The sequence below is a fragment of the Hyperoodon ampullatus genome (assembly GCF_949752795.1).
Source record: "Hyperoodon ampullatus genome assembly, chromosome: 3".
NCBI classification, from domain to species: Eukaryota; Metazoa; Chordata; class Mammalia; order Artiodactyla; family Ziphiidae; genus Hyperoodon; species Hyperoodon ampullatus.
Genome location: NC_136916.1, coordinates 171,179,355 through 171,197,084, shown reverse-complemented (window position 1 = coordinate 171,197,084; position 17,730 = coordinate 171,179,355). Strand labels below are relative to the sequence as shown.

Genomic DNA, 17,730 nt, shown 5'->3' with positions numbered 1-17,730 from the left:
GGGTGGAGCCCTCATAAATGGGATTAGTGCCCTTATAAAAGGGACCCCAAAGCGCTTCTGTGAGAACAGTGGGAACACAGCCGTCTGTGAAGCAGGAGCAGGCCCTCACTGTACACCTGATGTGCTACAGCCTTGATCTTGGACTTCCACCTTCCTGAACTGTGAGAATCAATATTTGTTGTGTATAAGCCATTCAGTCTGCGGTATTTTGTTACAGCATCCCAAACGGACGAAGACAAATACTTATTGCTATTCAGATTAACAGCTCACACGTGGTATCCCTGGGTTGGCAGTTTATTTTAAAAAAAACAACACCCCGGTTATCTTATTTTCTTCCTTGTCCATCATTTTTCTTAACAGAACAAGTTACAAAAAATTGGGGATGGGGGGTATATGATCTTTGCAGACTGACATATTTGCAGAGGACTCATGAATAATAATGATGATTCAAAAGCTCCTAGGTTTACTCCTGAATCAATCAAAGAGCAAAGGACAACATAAGAAGGAATTGTGTTTACAGCAATCTTGTCGTACAACATTGATTATGACAGTGCAGTGGTTACAATTACATTCGCGATAGGATATTCCTTGCTCAAACACCAGACATGCTAAAACCACCAGGCTGCTTACAAACTGGAGGAATCAGTGCAAACAGTCATCTGAAGAGCAAAAACCAGAATCGGGAAGGCTATTCTGGCAGTGAGATTCTGACACCAGTGGCTTCCTCGCGTGGGCCACCCTCACTTTGAGTCTTGATCTTTCTTTTCATCTAAGAGGGCGGAGCGGATCCCCAGCTTTTTCAGTTCTTCCACCAGGTCCCCATTCTGGTGCATCTGCAGAAGAATGTCACAGCCCCCCACGAACTCGCCGTTGAGGTACACTTGCGGGATGGTGGGCCAGTTGGAATAGTCTTTAATGCCTACGGGGAAAGAACATTTAAGCGTCATTTCAGTGGTCAAATACTTGTATGGCAAAATACGTTTCTCTGCTCCTAGGGACACCCTGTAACCCTTCCTGGCTCCCCACCCCTGGGGGACCGTGTACTTGCTACAAAGAGCCTAAGCTTTAGAGTTGAATGGACCGCTGACTCTTCCAATTATAAACAGTGAGGCCTCCATCCTCTGTTTCCACCCTTATCTCACAAAGTTTTTATGAGAATCAGGTTACTTAAGTCTCTCATAAACTACCTGACACACAATCGACCCTGGATTAATGGCAGAGAACTTGACTGGTTAATGCAAGTGACACAAGATACACAAGGTTATATTCCCCATGCTTCTGTGGGCCACATTTTCAGCAAAACCAACAAATGAAAGAAATGCCACTCCATTCCCAAATGGACTACCGAACATGGATCCATCATGATAACTCACTGGCACGCTGGGCAGCCCCCACCTAATGTTTTCCGTGCCTGTCTCGGCTGGTGAATTGACAGACACTGAGTCATTGGCTTTGATCTTTAATAATTCTTTTACCCAAAGACAAATCCGTCTCCTGTGGCTAGACTGTGGCCCTCATCCTATTCAGCCCCTCAGATGAGCTCTCCATGGGACAGCTGATCTGGCTCAGCACAGAACTCGCAGGGACTGAGTGAAATGAAGGAAAGGCCCAAAGCTCATGAAGGTCCACGTTCTGGGCCAGGAGCAGGGCCACGGGGTGAGTGAGACCCACTCCCTGCCCTAAGAGACAATGGCTTTGAGGACACACCGAGATGAAGTACGTTCGGGGACAGTGCAGCCATGGGGTGACTCTGTGTAGTGCTGGGTCACGAGGATGGTGGCTGTGAAGGAAATGTGGTTTCAATTTTAAGGCAGAAAAGATCACACTTTTCTAAATTCCTCCTTACCTTTTACTTCCTTTTCTACTCAGAGGTTGAGATGAAGTATACTTTTTTAAAGGTACAAATAAACGAAACAGAAAAGTCAACAAATTCTTCAGGCAAAAGACAGTATTACACAAATTTTAGAAATCGGTCAAGTGGCGGTTTTTGTGTAAACAAACTAAAAATACAAAACCTTTTTCTTGATGCCCTATCATTTATTATCAGATGAGTTTTACCAAGTAAGATTACCAATATGAGTTATATTACAAATAACAGTCCCAAGATACCATGTGTTTTTCTCTTTTAAAAGTCACTGCTTTCTAAAAAACGGCAACTTCGCTCTAAACAACAGCACTAGAGGGCCCCCAGTAGAGAGCTTTATCTTTCTTCTGCAGACAGACTTCATGGATAGAGAAATGGTTACGTTATAGGCCCTGAAAAGCTCACTTCTAAGCCACTCTGGGTTTCTGTTTAAAAAGAAAATCAGCTAGAGGTTTGGAGGTTACCAATAAAGGGCAAATTCCATTAACCATCAGAATGTCTTTATACTTGAATACCCTGATGAATTCAAGTTTTTTTTTTTTAATTCAAGTTTTTCATCACTCTGATGTTTGGTGCTACATAAACAATTACTTAGCATGTAAGCTGTATGTTTCGGATTTTTTTTTTAACTCTATCCTCAAACACAAAGAGTCTATCAGAACTTAACTTTACGTTTCCAATAACACACCTTTTTTTACTTTATGATGGGAGGAGATTAAGAAACGTTTAGAATATGAACTTTTTACTTCTAAACTTTCTTAAATATCTGTTACATTTATGTACATGAACCATTTATCTGCACAATATTATATCTGGGTTTTTTTTCCAATTAATAATACACTGCATTAAGCTTTTCATGGCAATGAATATCTACTGATTCTTTTGGTGAGTGCCTACAATTTTTGAAACACACCAAAGGTGAAAACAAATTTGCCATCTGAGGGCCACCCAAAACCACGTTTAATCCTAAAAAGTACAATTTTTTAAAATAAAATCTTTGTTGAGTAAAAGAATGACTTGCTTTCATCAATCGTTTTTATGGTACTACACTCAACCAAAGCATTAGGCTTGTCCTATTTTATGGTAGCACACTCAACCAAAGCATTAGGCAACAACTAAACATTACACTGTTGCAGACCATACATCCCAACTATACAGAAGGAAGGAAATCCATCCTAACCACCAAAACTACCAAAATAAGTGGGCTTTCCACCATCCTGAACATCCAACATACAGTCACATGCAAGGGAGGCTAACTCCTTCCAAACCCCTTGGCCTGTGACTGTCCTAATAACTTCAAGAACTCAGAAGAACCCACCTCAGAACACATGGCTTTGTGACAGCATCCAAGGTGCCTACCAGCGGATAGTTTATCAAAATTAAACTTAACTACTTCTTTAATTTTTAGATTATCAAGCGTTACAGGCGGCTGTTATCAAAGCAAAGCTCTGGCATCTCTCCTAAAAACGATGCCATTTTCCATGTTTAAAAACTCTGATTACAAGTTTAAATATTTAAGGAAATACCCAAATTGCTTCCTACAGAGTGAAGTGAGAAACTTCCAGTAAGACTACATTCATAAATTGAAAACTAAAACAAATTCTATCAATTCACAATTAATTAAGCATGGCTAATTTTCCTCACCCTTTAAATTTTCAGCAACTGCAATATACAGTGATAATGCTTTTAGGTATCACATGGAATAACTCAGAATCAGAGAGCAACTCTTGAAAATTAGAAAATCATACCCAAGAATGAATTTTAATGATAACCATATTTTATAGATGACAAACTGTGATTCAGTTTGGGACAGAAAATGGTGACTGCCAAGTTATGTAACAGGTAACACTAGGACTGGGAGTTAGGAGGCTGTCTTACAAAATCAGTTCTACATACACCTACTGCCCCACCAAAAAAATGTCATGTTCTAAAGTATCAAGCCAGAGGGGAGAAAATGTTATGGAAAATTCCCTTCCAGAACTTACAAAAGGTACTTTTCAAAATTCATGACATTTCAGAATATTGGACCTCGTTCCTGGTTTGGACAATAATCATAAGAGCGCCATGATTATAGTTTTCTTTTTTCCCGGTAGATTTTCAGTACACGAGCTTCAGAGTCTGATGCAGGTTGATGCCAACTCTGCCACTTAACGAGGCTCTGTTCCTCGGGCAAGTCATGTCACCTCCTCCTGGAATCATATTTCTCCATCTTCCTTAAGAGAATGATGTTAGCACTGCTTGACAAAAAGTAAACCGCGGTGCCGAGAGGGACAAGGCGCTGGTTTGGGGGTCAGCAGACTGTGGCTGGCTGGCTTGTAAATACAGTCTCAGATAAATCTGCTCATCTCTCAACTTGTTTCCTTTTCTGTAAAACGGGAATAACTCTATGCCTCACATATTTGTTATGAAGATTAAATAAGATATAATTGGTGAAATGAATGAAGCTCCCACAGCGCCAGGTGCACCGTGGCTACTCTCCACGTCAGTGTCCTCTACCCCACCCTCCACAGGAATGCTTTCCTGACAGTGTACGCAACGGGGTAAACGAGGGAAAGAATGCAGGAAAAATACCAGTGAAGTATGCCATGCAATAATAAAAATACCATTTACTGAGCTAAGGGTTCCTGAGTTTCATACTCTTAAGTTTTTCACATATCTAATCTCATTTCATCTTTACAAAATTCCTACAAGTTATGTACAATTATCCCTATTTTACAGATGAAGAAATGAAGGCTCAGAGAGGTTAAATAACTTAACCAACGTCACAGTGCTGGCATACGGTAGAGACAGGATTTGAGTCCAGGTGTCTAGGAGTCTAAAGGCCAGGTTCTTGACCACCAGAGGTGGTCTCTGGCCGGGGGCTGGCATCTGTCACTCCTGCCCCTCCGTGAGCCCCACCTGCACAACACATGGATCTGCAATCCATGGGACTGTTCCACATCTTTAACATTTATAGACACAAACGGCGTTAAGCCACAATTACCATTTTGCAATTTGCTTTTTGACAAAGCATTGGCTTTTTAGAGAATACATCTAGATCTAATTCTTTTTTTTTTTTAATTTTTAAAATTTTTGGCTGTGTTGGGTCTTTGTTGCTGTGCGGCTTTCTCTAGTTGTGGAGAGCAGGGGCGACTCTTCGTTGCGGTGCGCGGGCTTCTCATTGCAGTGGCTTCTCTTGTTGCCGAGCATGGGCTCTAGGTGCACGGGCTTCAGCAGTTGCGGCGCACGGGCTCAGTAGTTGCGGCATGCGGGCTTCAGTAGTTGTGATTCGCGGGATCTAGAGCACAGGGTCAGCAGTTGTGGTGCACAGGCTTAGTTGCTCCGCAGCATGTGGGATCTTCCCAGACCAGGGATTGAACCTGTGTCCCCTGCATTGGCAGGTGGATTCTTAACCACTGCGCCACCAGGGAAGTCCCTAGATCTAATTCATTTTAACCACAATTTAGTTTTCCATCATATGACTAAGCTACAGTTGCCTTCTTCAGTCTGCTGCTAACAGACCAAGATCTGTTCTTGCCCACTTTTCATTATTACAAGGAACACTGCAGTGCTCACCCTTACGTGCATCTCCTAGCTCACATGCAGGGGACAGTCTCTCTAGACAAAGGGGTGGCAAACTACAGCCTTCAGGCCTAAGCCGGTCCACATCCTTTTGTAAATAAAGTGTTGGCCCACATCCTTTTGTAAATAAAGTGTTATTGGAACTTCGCCCCGCTCATTCCTCTATGTGTTGTCCCTGACTGCTGTACACTGTAACAGCAGAGCTGAACAGGTGTAACAGAGACCACCAGGCCCCCAAAGCCTAAACTATTTACTCTCTGGCCCTTGACAAGGAAGCTTGTCGATCCCTGATGTAGCCTAAATACCCGCGAGTGAAACAGCTGGGTGTTCAGCTCTGTTCACCTTCAACTTGACTAGGTACTGATGGTCACTCCTTCCAAGTGCGGGCACCACTTTATACCCCCACCTGCAGCACACAACCTGCCCACCAGACACCTACGCACACTTGTTACCTGATTTTTAATGCTTACCAACGTCATAGTTCTACTATTGCCTTAAATTCCTTGATACTGGAAAGGCTGGGCATACTTTCAAATGCTTAATAGCCATTCAACAATAGGATGATGGGTATTCATTCAACAGACGCTGTTCCCGATTCGAGGAATACAGTGGTCATCTGAGTAGGCAGACATTCGAGTGTCTATAATGTTTTTAAGAGCAGGGAAGAGAGTTTATGATAAAATGATAAATAAAAGAAGCATTTATTTATTCATTAAAACACGCACTGAAAGCTCGCTTTGCATAAGCATCACACACAGTGCCCAGGGAGCCGCAGAAGACACGTTCCCTGCTCTCGGGAGGGCAAAATGCTATATATAGACATAGGTGATCTCAACTCTGTTAAAAAAGAAAAAAAAAAAAAACTGTTAGAAACTAGATCCAAATGTTAATAATCATGGTTTATACGGAATTACAGGGGATTTTCATTTTCTTTAGATTTTCAGTGTTTTCCACATTTCTCCCATGAGCACATGTTACTTTTGCAACTGAAAGTAAAGATTAGTCTTTGTTAAGACCAAGAGCAGGATATGGTGACATCCATCCACCGTGACCCTATCCCTTTGTGGCCGTCTTGTGGGTGCTCCAGATTTTTTAAAAGGAACAAACCTTGAGGAAGGCCAAAACGCAAAGCTGCCTCAGTCACCTTGGTTCCTTGGGTCTCAGGCCTCAGGCTGACACCTCTGTGCATCATACTCCCTGGCTACATCAGGGATCGACAAGCTTCCTTGTAAAGGGCCAGAGAGTAAATAGTTTAGGCTTTGTGGGAGAGTAAATAGTTTAGGCTTTGGGTCTCCTGTTGGGAGACCAACAGGACCCTCTGACTTGGGTCCTTTCTAAAACTCAGCCTTCTCTGGCACAAGAAAACAGGAAAGGCCAATTTTGCAGAAGCCCCTATCCTGTTACTAGAAGTGACCTTGGGTCTGGGAAAAGTTCACAGACATATCTTTAGTTGGCAAAAGCATCAGACAGCCTGCCACTCTCTCTTGGTAAACCTGAAGGTGTGGAGAGCAAAAAGATGAAGAATCTTCACGTTTTAAAGCCTCACGCTGGCTAAACTAATCCCCACTCTAATAACGTGCTTACACCACCCTGCCCTAGTCTAGAGGTTAATACTTACCACAAGGTTTACTTTTCTAGGCAACGAAAGACGTGTTAGGTTCAATATGTATGCAACACATTCACTAACTAAAAGTAATGGTCTGATGAAGCTCAATGGTCAAGAAATTTAAGGGTTAAATTCCTGTTGCTATTGTTTGAACACTTAAGAACAGAAGACTGGAAGTCAGATACATAAGTGCTCTCGGCAAACATTCCTGCTGTTACTTTCAGTTTACTGGCCATATTCCAGTATAGCCCATCTCTGGTTATATTTCAAAAAAATGTTTTAATTCAAGTATAGTTGATGTACAGTGTTTCAGGTGTACAGCAAAGTGACTGAGTCATACCATCTCTGGTTATATTAAACAGGAGAACAGAAATTCATAAACCAAAAACTCTCAAAACTTTAAGCTACGCAAGATACCAACAACACAACGTCGCAGTGGCAATTTGCAAGCGGCCTGAGGCAAGGTCCCAGCAGAAAGATTACAGAGTAGTTTCTCCTATCTTATCTTTTAGGCAGAGACGCCACTGCTGCTGCATGAAGACTGCAGATCACCCTGTATGTGAAAAAAGCCAGCAATTGGTAGCATTCCAGCAGTCCAGGAAGGGAGAAGGATCATGGGCGTAGCACGTGGTAGTATTACATATGCCTCCTGGTAACTCTAAGCTGCCTTCACACCTTGTTTCCACCCACCAAAACCGAGAGTTCTATAAGGATTAGATTCCATGGGAAAAAATACTTTTAAAACCATAAAGAGCTAATAATAAAAGAGTTGCCATTTAATGGATGCCTTCTGAGTGCGAGATAAGAGGACAAGGCACTTTCCAAAAGTTTTATTTTCCTTTTTTTGCTCACAAAACCTTTGCCAAGTGTGGTTTCATTATCCTCATATTATCGAAAAGGAAAATGCAGTCATGGGACTTGCCTCGCGTTGCACAGCTGATTGGCCAAAGGAGTCTAACCCAAAGCCTTTCCCTGACGCCAGCCTGTCCCATCTGTTGGAATGCCTATGATTGACAACTTCAAATGTAGAAGAGCAAAATACAGAATTCTGAATGTAGACTACCATAGAACTTGAGGCCCTAAAACACTTTTTAGAACACTGTCACTAAACAACAGCAGGAAACTCAGGGAGAACTCAATCACTGAATGTCTAACTGGAATGCCACCCTTCAGGGGGTACAGGCACGGTCCCCCCTATGCCTCCACCAACCCCACCCACCCCAGCCAAGGAGCAGACCCGGGTGTTCTGGCCTCTCTCTCATCCCCCACTAAGATAAAATAGAAGAATGCAGGTAAGGTTCTCAGCAAGGTGCTCATCAGAAAAGATGCTAGTTAACTGTCAGGGCCCTCCATCCTCCCCTCTGGGCCACTGAAAAGTCAAAGACACTACTGGGTCTGCCCCAGACTCTGACTGGCTCCTGGAGCTCCAAGCTTGAGTGAGCTAGGGCCTAGGAATCATTCCTCGTCCCTCTCCCCACAAGCCTCTCCAATCCCTCGCCACCACAAATCTCCCCCATCCTTGAGTATCTAAAAATAAATTTCACGTTTTTTTCTCCCACACCAGATCCCAACTAAGACCTGTCCAAAAGCTGTGTCAACCGCTCCTGTAGCAGCAACAGAGAACGGTCCCTGACACCCCGAGCCTCGAGGCACGACAGGCCAGCGTCTGAGCCCCTAGCCTCAGACAAGGGCAACTTCGACCCTCCCCCCGCCATCAACAGCACCTCTCCTTATCCACGAGACAGGGCAGCCCCTCAAAGTGTCCCCGAAGTGCCTACCTCTTAATGGCTCTTCCTGTATCCCTCTCTAGCCACTTCCCCAGCTCTGCAGAGCAGGGAGTCAGGCTGCTGACCACGCTCCTTGGATTCAGCCGAAGGGCACTGGCCCCGAAATGCCTTTTTCAGCTCAGAATGAGGACCGGGGAACAGCTGGGACTTACTCCATTGCCCAAGTTGGCCCAGAGGCCCAGATCCTCGAGATCCAGTTCAAGTCGATCAGGTCCCCACCCCAGACCCGTGTGGAAGCTCGTGTCTGAACTCCCCTCGAGCCCCCGGACGGACCTTGCCCGACAGACACTCGACCCCGCAGAGTGGCCTCGGCCGGTCGCCCCCCAGCCCCGCCCCCGCCCCCAGCCGGCTCTGACCTTGCCGGAGCTGGGGGTCGTCCAGCACGTTGTAGGCCGCGTAGTCGCGGACACCGTGCAGCCGCAGGATCTGCACCACGGCGTTGCTGAAGCCGCACTGGGGCTGCTCCGGAGTCCCCTTTAGGAAGACCACCACCCTGTCCTTCTTCACCAGCGCGGCCAGGTGCTCCGACGAGCCGCTGCCGCCCGAGCTCGCCGCCCGCACGCCCGGGCCCCGCAGGCCGCCGCCCGCGCCGCGCCCCCAGCGGAGCAGAGCCGCAGCCGCCCGGCCCAGGGACCCGCTCATCCCCGCACGCTGGCCAGAGCTCTCGACGTCCAAGTACCTGGGGTAGCCAGCCGAAGCCTTCCCGGGGCCCGGCCCGCCGAGGCCCGGCCCGCCCCCCGGAGGTCCTCATTGGACCGGCGCCGAACATCTCTCCGTGATTGGAGAAGACTGGCCTTCAATTGCTGGATTCCACCAATCATGTTACTCGTCCCGCCCCGACAGTTTGGAGGCGGTCCTTACGCCTGAGCCGCATTCTATCGCCTTACCATTGGCCGCCGGCAACCGTTTTGTCAGTTGATTGGAGAGAGTGGATGTCCATCAGGGTCACGCTCCGAGGCAAGGGGAGGCGAAATGAGAGGGAAGACGGCTTCTCTCTGAAGGGTAGATAGGCCTGCTGGGATGCTCCGGGAGGACTTGGGACAGGCGCTGGGCGGGGTTTCGCCGTTCCGCGGAACGCCGGGAAGGGGTCACTTCCAGACGAAGGTTCCGGTTCCGGTGCGGGCGGAGGTTGCGTTGCCGCGGCAGCGCGGTTGGCCGGCCGCTGGTTCTTGCGTTCCGGGTGGCGGCGGGGCTGGAGCAGGCTTGGATCCGCCGTTCCCGGCTTAGGTGAGCTTCCCGGAGCTTCAGTACGGCCGCGGCTGTTAGCGGCGAGAGCAGGGACTGTGCCGGGCTCTAGCGGCCAGGCCCGCCCGGGGCTACGGCGTCGGGGCCTGGGCCGTGTGTCGCAGCCCTCCTGTGGTCCCAATGCCCCCGTGGGAGCAGAGGCCCAGACCCCTTCCCGTGGTTCCCGCCTCCGCACCGCGATTATTTCACTAAAACAACTTTGATTTTTAAAGTTTGTAAAGAGCTCTCGTCTGTGTGATCGGGGCTTCGCTGACTTTCCAGCCGACCTAAGCCCCTGGGCTTGGGCCCAGGAAAGGTTGAATGGGGAACTAAGAAAGGAATTGGTTCGTTCGCCAGACGTTTTCTGAGCAGCTGCTGCGTGCAAGGCACGGTGCCGGCGCGGGACCTGTGCCCAGAGCTTGAGAAATGAGAAGCAGGTACAAATCAATGTGAGGGTAGAGAGGAGGGAAGGAAAGCCTCCCTAGGCCCACTGCTTTCTCTGTTCTCCATTGTGCTTAGTACATCTTGACATACATTTGTTAGCTTGTTTATTGACTTCCCTCCCAGACTGGCAGCTTCATTCATTGCTGTATCCTCAGTACGTAGAACAGTGCTTGGAACCCAGCAGGGGCTCACATTGGTGGAAAGAATGATCCCAGAAGAGCGGGACTCAGTGAAATCGCCACGTGGTCTGTAGTCTTGGAGCGGTGCTGGGTTGGTGGTACCCTAGAGCACACCAGACTTGCAGAGAAAGCATTCTCCAGAGGAAGCTGAGGCATGGCTGCTCAAGGGACAGCAGTACCATGTGCAATTTTCCTCTGATAGTTTCCGAGTACTGTTGCCACGGTGATAATGGCTGTGCCACGTCATTATCTATCAACCGACAGTAAGAGAAGCCTTTGCAGTCAGATGTTGTTTAACAGATGGAGTGGTTTCTGTTGGACACTAAGTACTGCTACAAATTACTTTCTTTTTAAACCCTAAGTATTTTAAAAGTTGTGGCTGGAGGTGACCTGGTTCTGCTTTGGAGGTGCTCAAGTTTAAAAAGCAGAAAATTAGTACATGTGCTGCCAGCAAGTGAATCTTCCAAATAATCGTTCACCACGAGACTTGAGGCATGTGGGACCCAAAATTGATTAGCTTCTTAAAAAGTCCTTTTTTTTCCCCCCTCCAGAGTTGTTGATTCCAGGTAAATCAGAGGAACAAACATCATACAGAAATATACAGGACAGTAATATACAGGAGGCGATGTGATGTCGAAGCTTAACTGTTGTTTCAAAAGTCCAGCATCCAGTGCACCTAACAGTAGGGGCTATATTATTTGCAAAGTCACCTAACTTTTACTCATACTTATGTTCTGGTAAGTTTGTTTTAGTTTTTTTTAAAAATAAATATTGGCAGTTCATTCCAGAAAACCTGAATTGTTTATTGCCTACTCTGAACTGTCTCATTCTGCTCTTGAGTTAACTGGAATAGGGAGAAGAATTTGCAAACTTATGATGTGAGGATCCAGAGACGTAGTGCTAATCATGGGGGGGTATCATGTCACTTATCTAGTGTGTGATACTGGCTTTGCCAGTACAGTTGGCAGACATTTTATTAAATTGAGAAAATACAGCTGTCATTAAAGGTTAAGGGTAGTCCTTCAGCAGGAAGAATACAAAGCCTGTGTTTTCCAAATTTATAATAGAGTTGCTGTGTACAGTCGAGTATGATGAGGACGTCCATGAAATGCAAGGAAAGCAAGTCGGGGCTCTTTGAGGGAGCTAAGTGGGATGGCTTTGATAGTATTGATCAAGGCCAGGAAAACAGATCATGTATCTAGACCAAAGAAATTGAAACAATGCACCTAAATTTAAGTTTTTAATAAAGCAACCTAAAATGCAAAATGTTGTATGTGTTGAACATACTGCTTTCTGTCTTTGACTTAAAACCACTCATCAAGTATTAGCACCAAACATCAGTGACTTAAAGAATCAAAGAAAATAGTGTTCAAAATATTTCTTCCAAAGCTCCCACTTCTTATATATGATGTGGCATTTCAGTTACGAGCTTTCTCATTAGAAATTCTGCAGTGAGAAAGTATAAAAATACACTTCTTAAACAGTTGTAAGAAATCTGCGTTTATGCTCAAATGCATTTGGGTGTTTTGAACATGGAAGTCACCATCTTTATCAGTTGTGATCGCCCATGTGGACATGAATGGGGAGGTAGGGGTGGGAAGTACAGGAAACTTAGGAGAATCCTGGGATTTGGGGTCACAAAGTGTAATTAGACCCCAAACTAAATAATCATACCATGTAAACATGCTGACTCAGGCATCCTAAAAATGTTTTTCTTCCCTGTGCTTATTTATAGATAAGGCTTTACTATATTTAGTAAAATTTCTCCTTTCTCCCCACTCCACCAAAAGCAAATTCACTGTTGAACCCATAATTAAAGCCTTATAAATTTGAGATCATTTCTTCCTAGATATCAGCTCTAAATGAAGAGTCAGGATTATTGAGCCTAAGATGAAACTTTGTTTGAACACTTAGCATGTCAGTGTTTTCATACCCTAACTTCAGTCCTAAAGGTCACGCTGCATTCTGACAGGGTGTGGTGATTGTGCATAGGACACATGACCCAGAAATGTCTAGGTCTGAGCTGGCCAGAGCATTCTACGAGTGTCATTTTAAGAGAAAAGTGGCTGCAGGTGTTGCACAACGGGTTGAGCCACCAAACATTCCTGAGCTAAAATAGCATTTGAGACCCAGATTTCCATAGACCCAAGCTGAACCTTGAGACCTTTCTCCGTGGTGCCCCTTAGCTATTCAGTAATTTTAGAGCATCACTGCAACCCTGGAATTAACTTGATTCCCTAAAAAATAATTGTTATGTGTGAGAAACAGAGGTATTGCCCAGCCCCCTGAGAAAATTTTTGCTAACCCGTAATGCAAAGATAGAAATGCCTTTGCAGGGACTTCCTGGGGGCGCAGTGGTTAAGACTCCGCACTCCCAATGCTGGGGACCCAGGTTCCATCCCTGGCCAGGGAAATAGATCCCATGTGCATGCCGCAACTAAGAGTTCGCATTGCCACAACTAAGGAGCCCACCTGCCACAACTAAGACCCAGAGTAACCAAATAAATATTAAAAAAGAAAGAAAGAAAGAAAAGAAATGCCTTTGGGATCTTCACTACCTCTATCTGACAAGACAGCTGGGTTTATAAATACTTCTCTGGCCATGGGAGTGGCCTCAGTTTTGCTAATTGCAGGTTCTCACATCATGTGGGCTCAGTCTAGAGTCAGGAAGGGAGACCTCATTCGGGCCCCCTTCCACTCTGTCACAAAGGTCCTGCTCTCCTCCTCTGGGTAAAATGAAGAGAAATGATGTCCTGTAAATTTAGTTCAGTCTAGAACACACTGTGGGAGGTACAGGTGAAAATGGATTCCTGAAGAAGCACTTACGAAAAGCCTGGATGTCACAGCAGAGCCTGATTCTGTCTGGGATTTGGACTGTAGAGGTGGGAGGCCTGGCTTCAGTCCTAAGCATCACTTACGAGCTCTTGGATTTTCCTTGGAGTTTTCTGCCCCTTACATCTTCTTCGTCCTGGATTTGTGGAAAATGCGTTTGTGTCGTCTGCAGAAGGTAATGCCTATTTCACGATGTCTTTATCTAAGGATTGCAGAGTCTTAATGAATCACTTTGTACTCTCTTCGTCTGCTCCTAGACATTTACCCCCAAAATATTGGCGTGCGTGTGTAGTACAGCAAACTGGTTTTGTGCACATGAATTCACTTGAAACTCGCATTAGCCCTAGGATAATAGTTCTCTGGCATTTTGGTCCCTAAATTAAGTTCTCTTTTCACTATAAGATCGCACATGCTGCGGAGCAACTAAGCCCGTGCACCACAACTACTGAGCCTGCGCTCTAGAGCCTGCAAGCCACAACGACTGAAGCCCGCACGCCTGGAGCCCGTGCTCTGCAACAAGAGAAGCCACCACGATGAGAAGCCTGTGCACAGCAACAAAGACCCAACTCAGCCAAAAATAAAAATAAATAAATTTATTAAAAAAAAAAAGATTGTTAATAACATCTTTTTGACGGACTTGAGCACTTTGGGTTCCTCTTTTTACCTTCACAAGCACTTCTTAAATCTTACTGTGGAATCGTAGCAAAGCCAGCAAGTCCCACAGAAAATGGAATATTCCTGAATTATCTCCAGGGTATGTATGTATTGGATACAGGTGTGATTTTTATGCTTTGTGAAACTAAAATGACAACAATTTCAATGCAAAACTCCAATGAAACAAATAACCCATAGCTTTTCACTTCTGAAAGTTTCATTCTCTTTTGTCCCCATGCTGCTTTTTCTCAGTGAGGCCTGAAGTCCCTGGCTATATATAGGCTTTTAAAATCAGACGTCTGCTGGACTTTGTTCTATTGAGAACTTTATTTCGAGGGAAAGAGCCCAAATCATATTTCCTGTCAGGTAATATTAAGAATTAAGTGGTAATCATAAAACATGTTAAGACTTAAGTAAAGGTGATGAATTGTTGACTTTTCCTCAGCTGTCTGTTTAGTGAAAGATTTTAATGTTTTGTGTTATGTTTCTTTTTCTTTTTGCAAGCAGATAGATTCCATAATTCAAACTGTTATTACATTTCCAGCGACTTCTGAGAAGGTGCCCAGACCACAGAATTTAGAAAGCAAGGAGCCAGTACTGTTGTGTGTCACACTTGTTAGGAAGATTTATCTGTTGGCAGGAGTCTGTGTCTTTCTGATAATCACTGAGCTTGCAGCCAGACGAACACTGAGAAAATTTTATTGTTTTCCTTTGAATGATGGCTAAGATGTATTGCCAAGGCCATAAATATTCTTTGAGTCAGAATTTCATTTCATACTTCAACCTTTGAGCCTTAACAATTTCAGGCTTCAAAATTAAATCTTGCTCTCATGGGAATCCACTGCTCTAGCCTACTTCAAAGTAGCTAGCGAAGGACCCCAGTTTCACGGATTGGGGGAGTGGGTTGGAAATGGGCTGACATTAACTGTTCATTTTCCTTTGCAGGAAAAAAACTGAAGGATTAAAAAAAAATTTTTTTCCTAGTCTTATGGCCAGAAAAATCCCACTTGCTAATTCTAAACTTTACACTTTTTGAAAGTGTACTCTACACTGAGATAGAATTAATTGATGCCAAATTTCTGTGAGCCAGAGTTTTGGAGTTTTAATAAAAGACTGTATTATAGACCAGTTACACTGTAAAAAAAAAATAACTAAATAAAAAAAGGGAGGAGCATTTTGCATAGGCTGCACTTGCAAAATTGAGTCACCAAGATAATTTTGTATCAGAAGCCTTGAGAAGGTGACATATTTGCAGGCTTTCTCCCCTCTCCAGACATCCAGTGACCTGCCCTTAGTGTAACTAAGCACGTATGTCAGTCCACTTGGTGAGCTATTCCCATTGGTTCATCTCTTCCTACTGCTCAGCGGCAGCTCTGTGATGGTTCATGCATATCGCCGGCTGGTGGGGAACAGGGCCAGTAACACCCTCCTACCTGAAGGGATTTTTGAATCCCTTCTTGAAAAATAACCCATCATCTTTCAAAATCATTCTGTCTTTTTGAGAAACTTGGGAGCATTTCATAATGAGTCTCTGCCTTACCCCACAAGACAGGTAGGGGGCACTAGTCTATCTTACTTAGGAAGCAGGGGCAGCAAGAGCCAGTAAGTGCTGTGGCTGTCAGTGCACACAGTGGGAATTAATCCTCTAGCCGGTTTCTAGGAAGAGGTTCTCAGTTCCCATCCATGTCCTGTTCTTATTTTAGGGCATGGTTTACTCTCTCAGTTTTCTAATATTACAGCCACAACAGATGAGAAGCAGTAAATTTAAAAGGCTAACAACACTGAAAGCAGGAAGAAGCAATGACTTAACAGGTTAACGGGAGATTTTTTAAATTGAGAAGCAGATATTTTTGGATTTTCCTCTTTTTCTTTTTTTTTTTTTTGAAAAGTCACATTCTGGAAGCGTTTGGTGTAAGCAGGGGCAAACATCCCTCACATGTCACAGTTCCTTGAGCATTAGAGCCTTGTGTAGTAATTCTAAATCATCCAGAAAAGGAAATGGTATTTCATGTGCTTTGGTTAAGAAGTCAAGGAAACGTAGCATATATTAGATTGCCAACAAAAATTATACAGACTCATGGCCTAAGGGGGTTGTGTTCAATAAACTTCAGAGGAATACTTTCTTCCCTCATGCCAGATAAACAGAGTTTTATTCTACTTTTTAAAAAATATATATATTTTTATGTCTTTATTTATTTGGCTGTGCCGGGTCTTAGTTGCGGCATTCAGGATCTTCGCTGAGGCATGCAGGATCTTTCGTTGCGGCACGTGGGATCTAGTTCCCTGACCCCAGGGATCGAACCCAGGCCCCCTGCATTGGGCGCATGGAGTCTTAGCCACTGGACCACCAGGGGAGTCCCTATTCTACTTCTGTTATGTGTCTCATATTAGTCCATGATGAGCACTTAGAAATACTTAATACATTTAATTAGGTGGTGAGGTATTGAATAATATGGGCATAAAGTTGGGTTTTTGTAAACTGTATGAATCAGTTTGGGCTTGAGAGCTCAGCTAACATCAGGCCTGGAGACAGCTGCTCATAAAGCAGTTCTGCAAACCCTGACAGAGACAGTCGGTAGAGGGGCTGGTGTTTGAATTGAGTGTTGACGAAGAGGTAAAGAGCTGCTATTTAAAAGGGAAGGACAAAAAAAATTAAAGAGAAGGACATTCCAGGGAGAGGAAACAGCCAGGGCAAAGGCACGAAGGCGCAGGCATGCTCTGGGGACACACCAGGCCTTAGGATTTTGTCCTTGGGTTGAGAGAAGATCACAGAGAGAGTGTAAGCAGCAGAGCTCTTGAGAGATGAGCCTGGTAGGAATGTTGATGAATTGCAGGTGGCCCAGACTGACCGAGGGAGGCCAGTCCGGAGACCCCTGTAAGATGGAACAGTTCCCAGGCTCTGGCTTGTGTGCTGTGGGTGAAGGGCACCAGTGCAAGCCACATCCCATACTTTGATGGTAGGACTGACAGCATCTGGTGACTGGCTGGACGTGGGGACGAGGCTGGGAAGGAGAGGGCGGGACTCAGGCTTACTCGCAGGTTCTGGCTTAGCCGCTAGAGCGAGGAATATGGGAAACACGGGGAGGAGGAGGGAGGGCTGAAGGGGTGAGTCCTGGGTTACTTCCTAACATTCTGAGTTTCCAGGAATCTGAGGGGCATCTATCTAAATCATTAGGTTATATCTGAAATATTGGGGGAGATGATTCAGATGATTTCCCTGGCGGGTCTGGACCTGATGGTAAAAGAGATGTGGGCAGGGAGAGCAAGAAAAAGGAAAAACCGGGCTTCCCTGGTGGCGCAGTGGTTGAGAGTCCGCCTGCCCATGCAGGGGACACGGGTTCGTGCGCCATGGCCGCTGAGCCTGCGTGTCCGGAGCCTGTGCTCTGCAACGGGAGAGGCCACAACAGTGAGAGGCCCGCGTACCGCAAAAAAAAAAAAAAAAAGAAAAAGGAAAAGCCAGGGATGAAAGCTGGGGGCTGTGTGCAGTTAGGGAAGAACAGGCCTGAAGACTGGAAAGGAGGCGGGAGGAGAGACGAGCAAGCGCTTCCAGGAGAGAAGCCCCGTCGGGGCTGTCAGAAG

The 17,730-nt window shown here is 45.3% G+C and overlaps 1 protein-coding gene and 1 long non-coding RNA gene across 2 annotated transcripts; one reads left to right on the top strand and one right to left on the bottom strand.

The window, feature by feature from the left end:
- Nucleotides 1–278: 278 nt before the first annotated feature.
- GLRX5 (glutaredoxin 5) lies at nucleotides 279–9,518 on the bottom strand. Its single transcript, XM_079701310.1, has 2 exons — nucleotides 9,175–9,518; nucleotides 279–919 (listed from the first exon to the last, which is right to left on the bottom strand). The coding sequence occupies exons 1-2, from the start codon at nucleotides 9,458–9,460 to the stop codon at nucleotides 741–743; spliced, it is 465 nt and encodes a 154-aa protein (XP_079557436.1). The 5' UTR covers nucleotides 9,461–9,518; the 3' UTR covers nucleotides 279–740.
- A 410-nt stretch (nucleotides 9,519–9,928) lies between these two features.
- Nucleotides 9,929–14,084, top strand: LOC307050711. The gene is made up of 3 exons (XR_013810806.1): nucleotides 9,929–10,045; nucleotides 11,217–11,402; nucleotides 13,900–14,084. It is a non-coding gene; the product is annotated as an uncharacterized lncRNA (long non-coding RNA).
- Nucleotides 14,085–17,730: the final 3,646 nt, after the last annotated feature.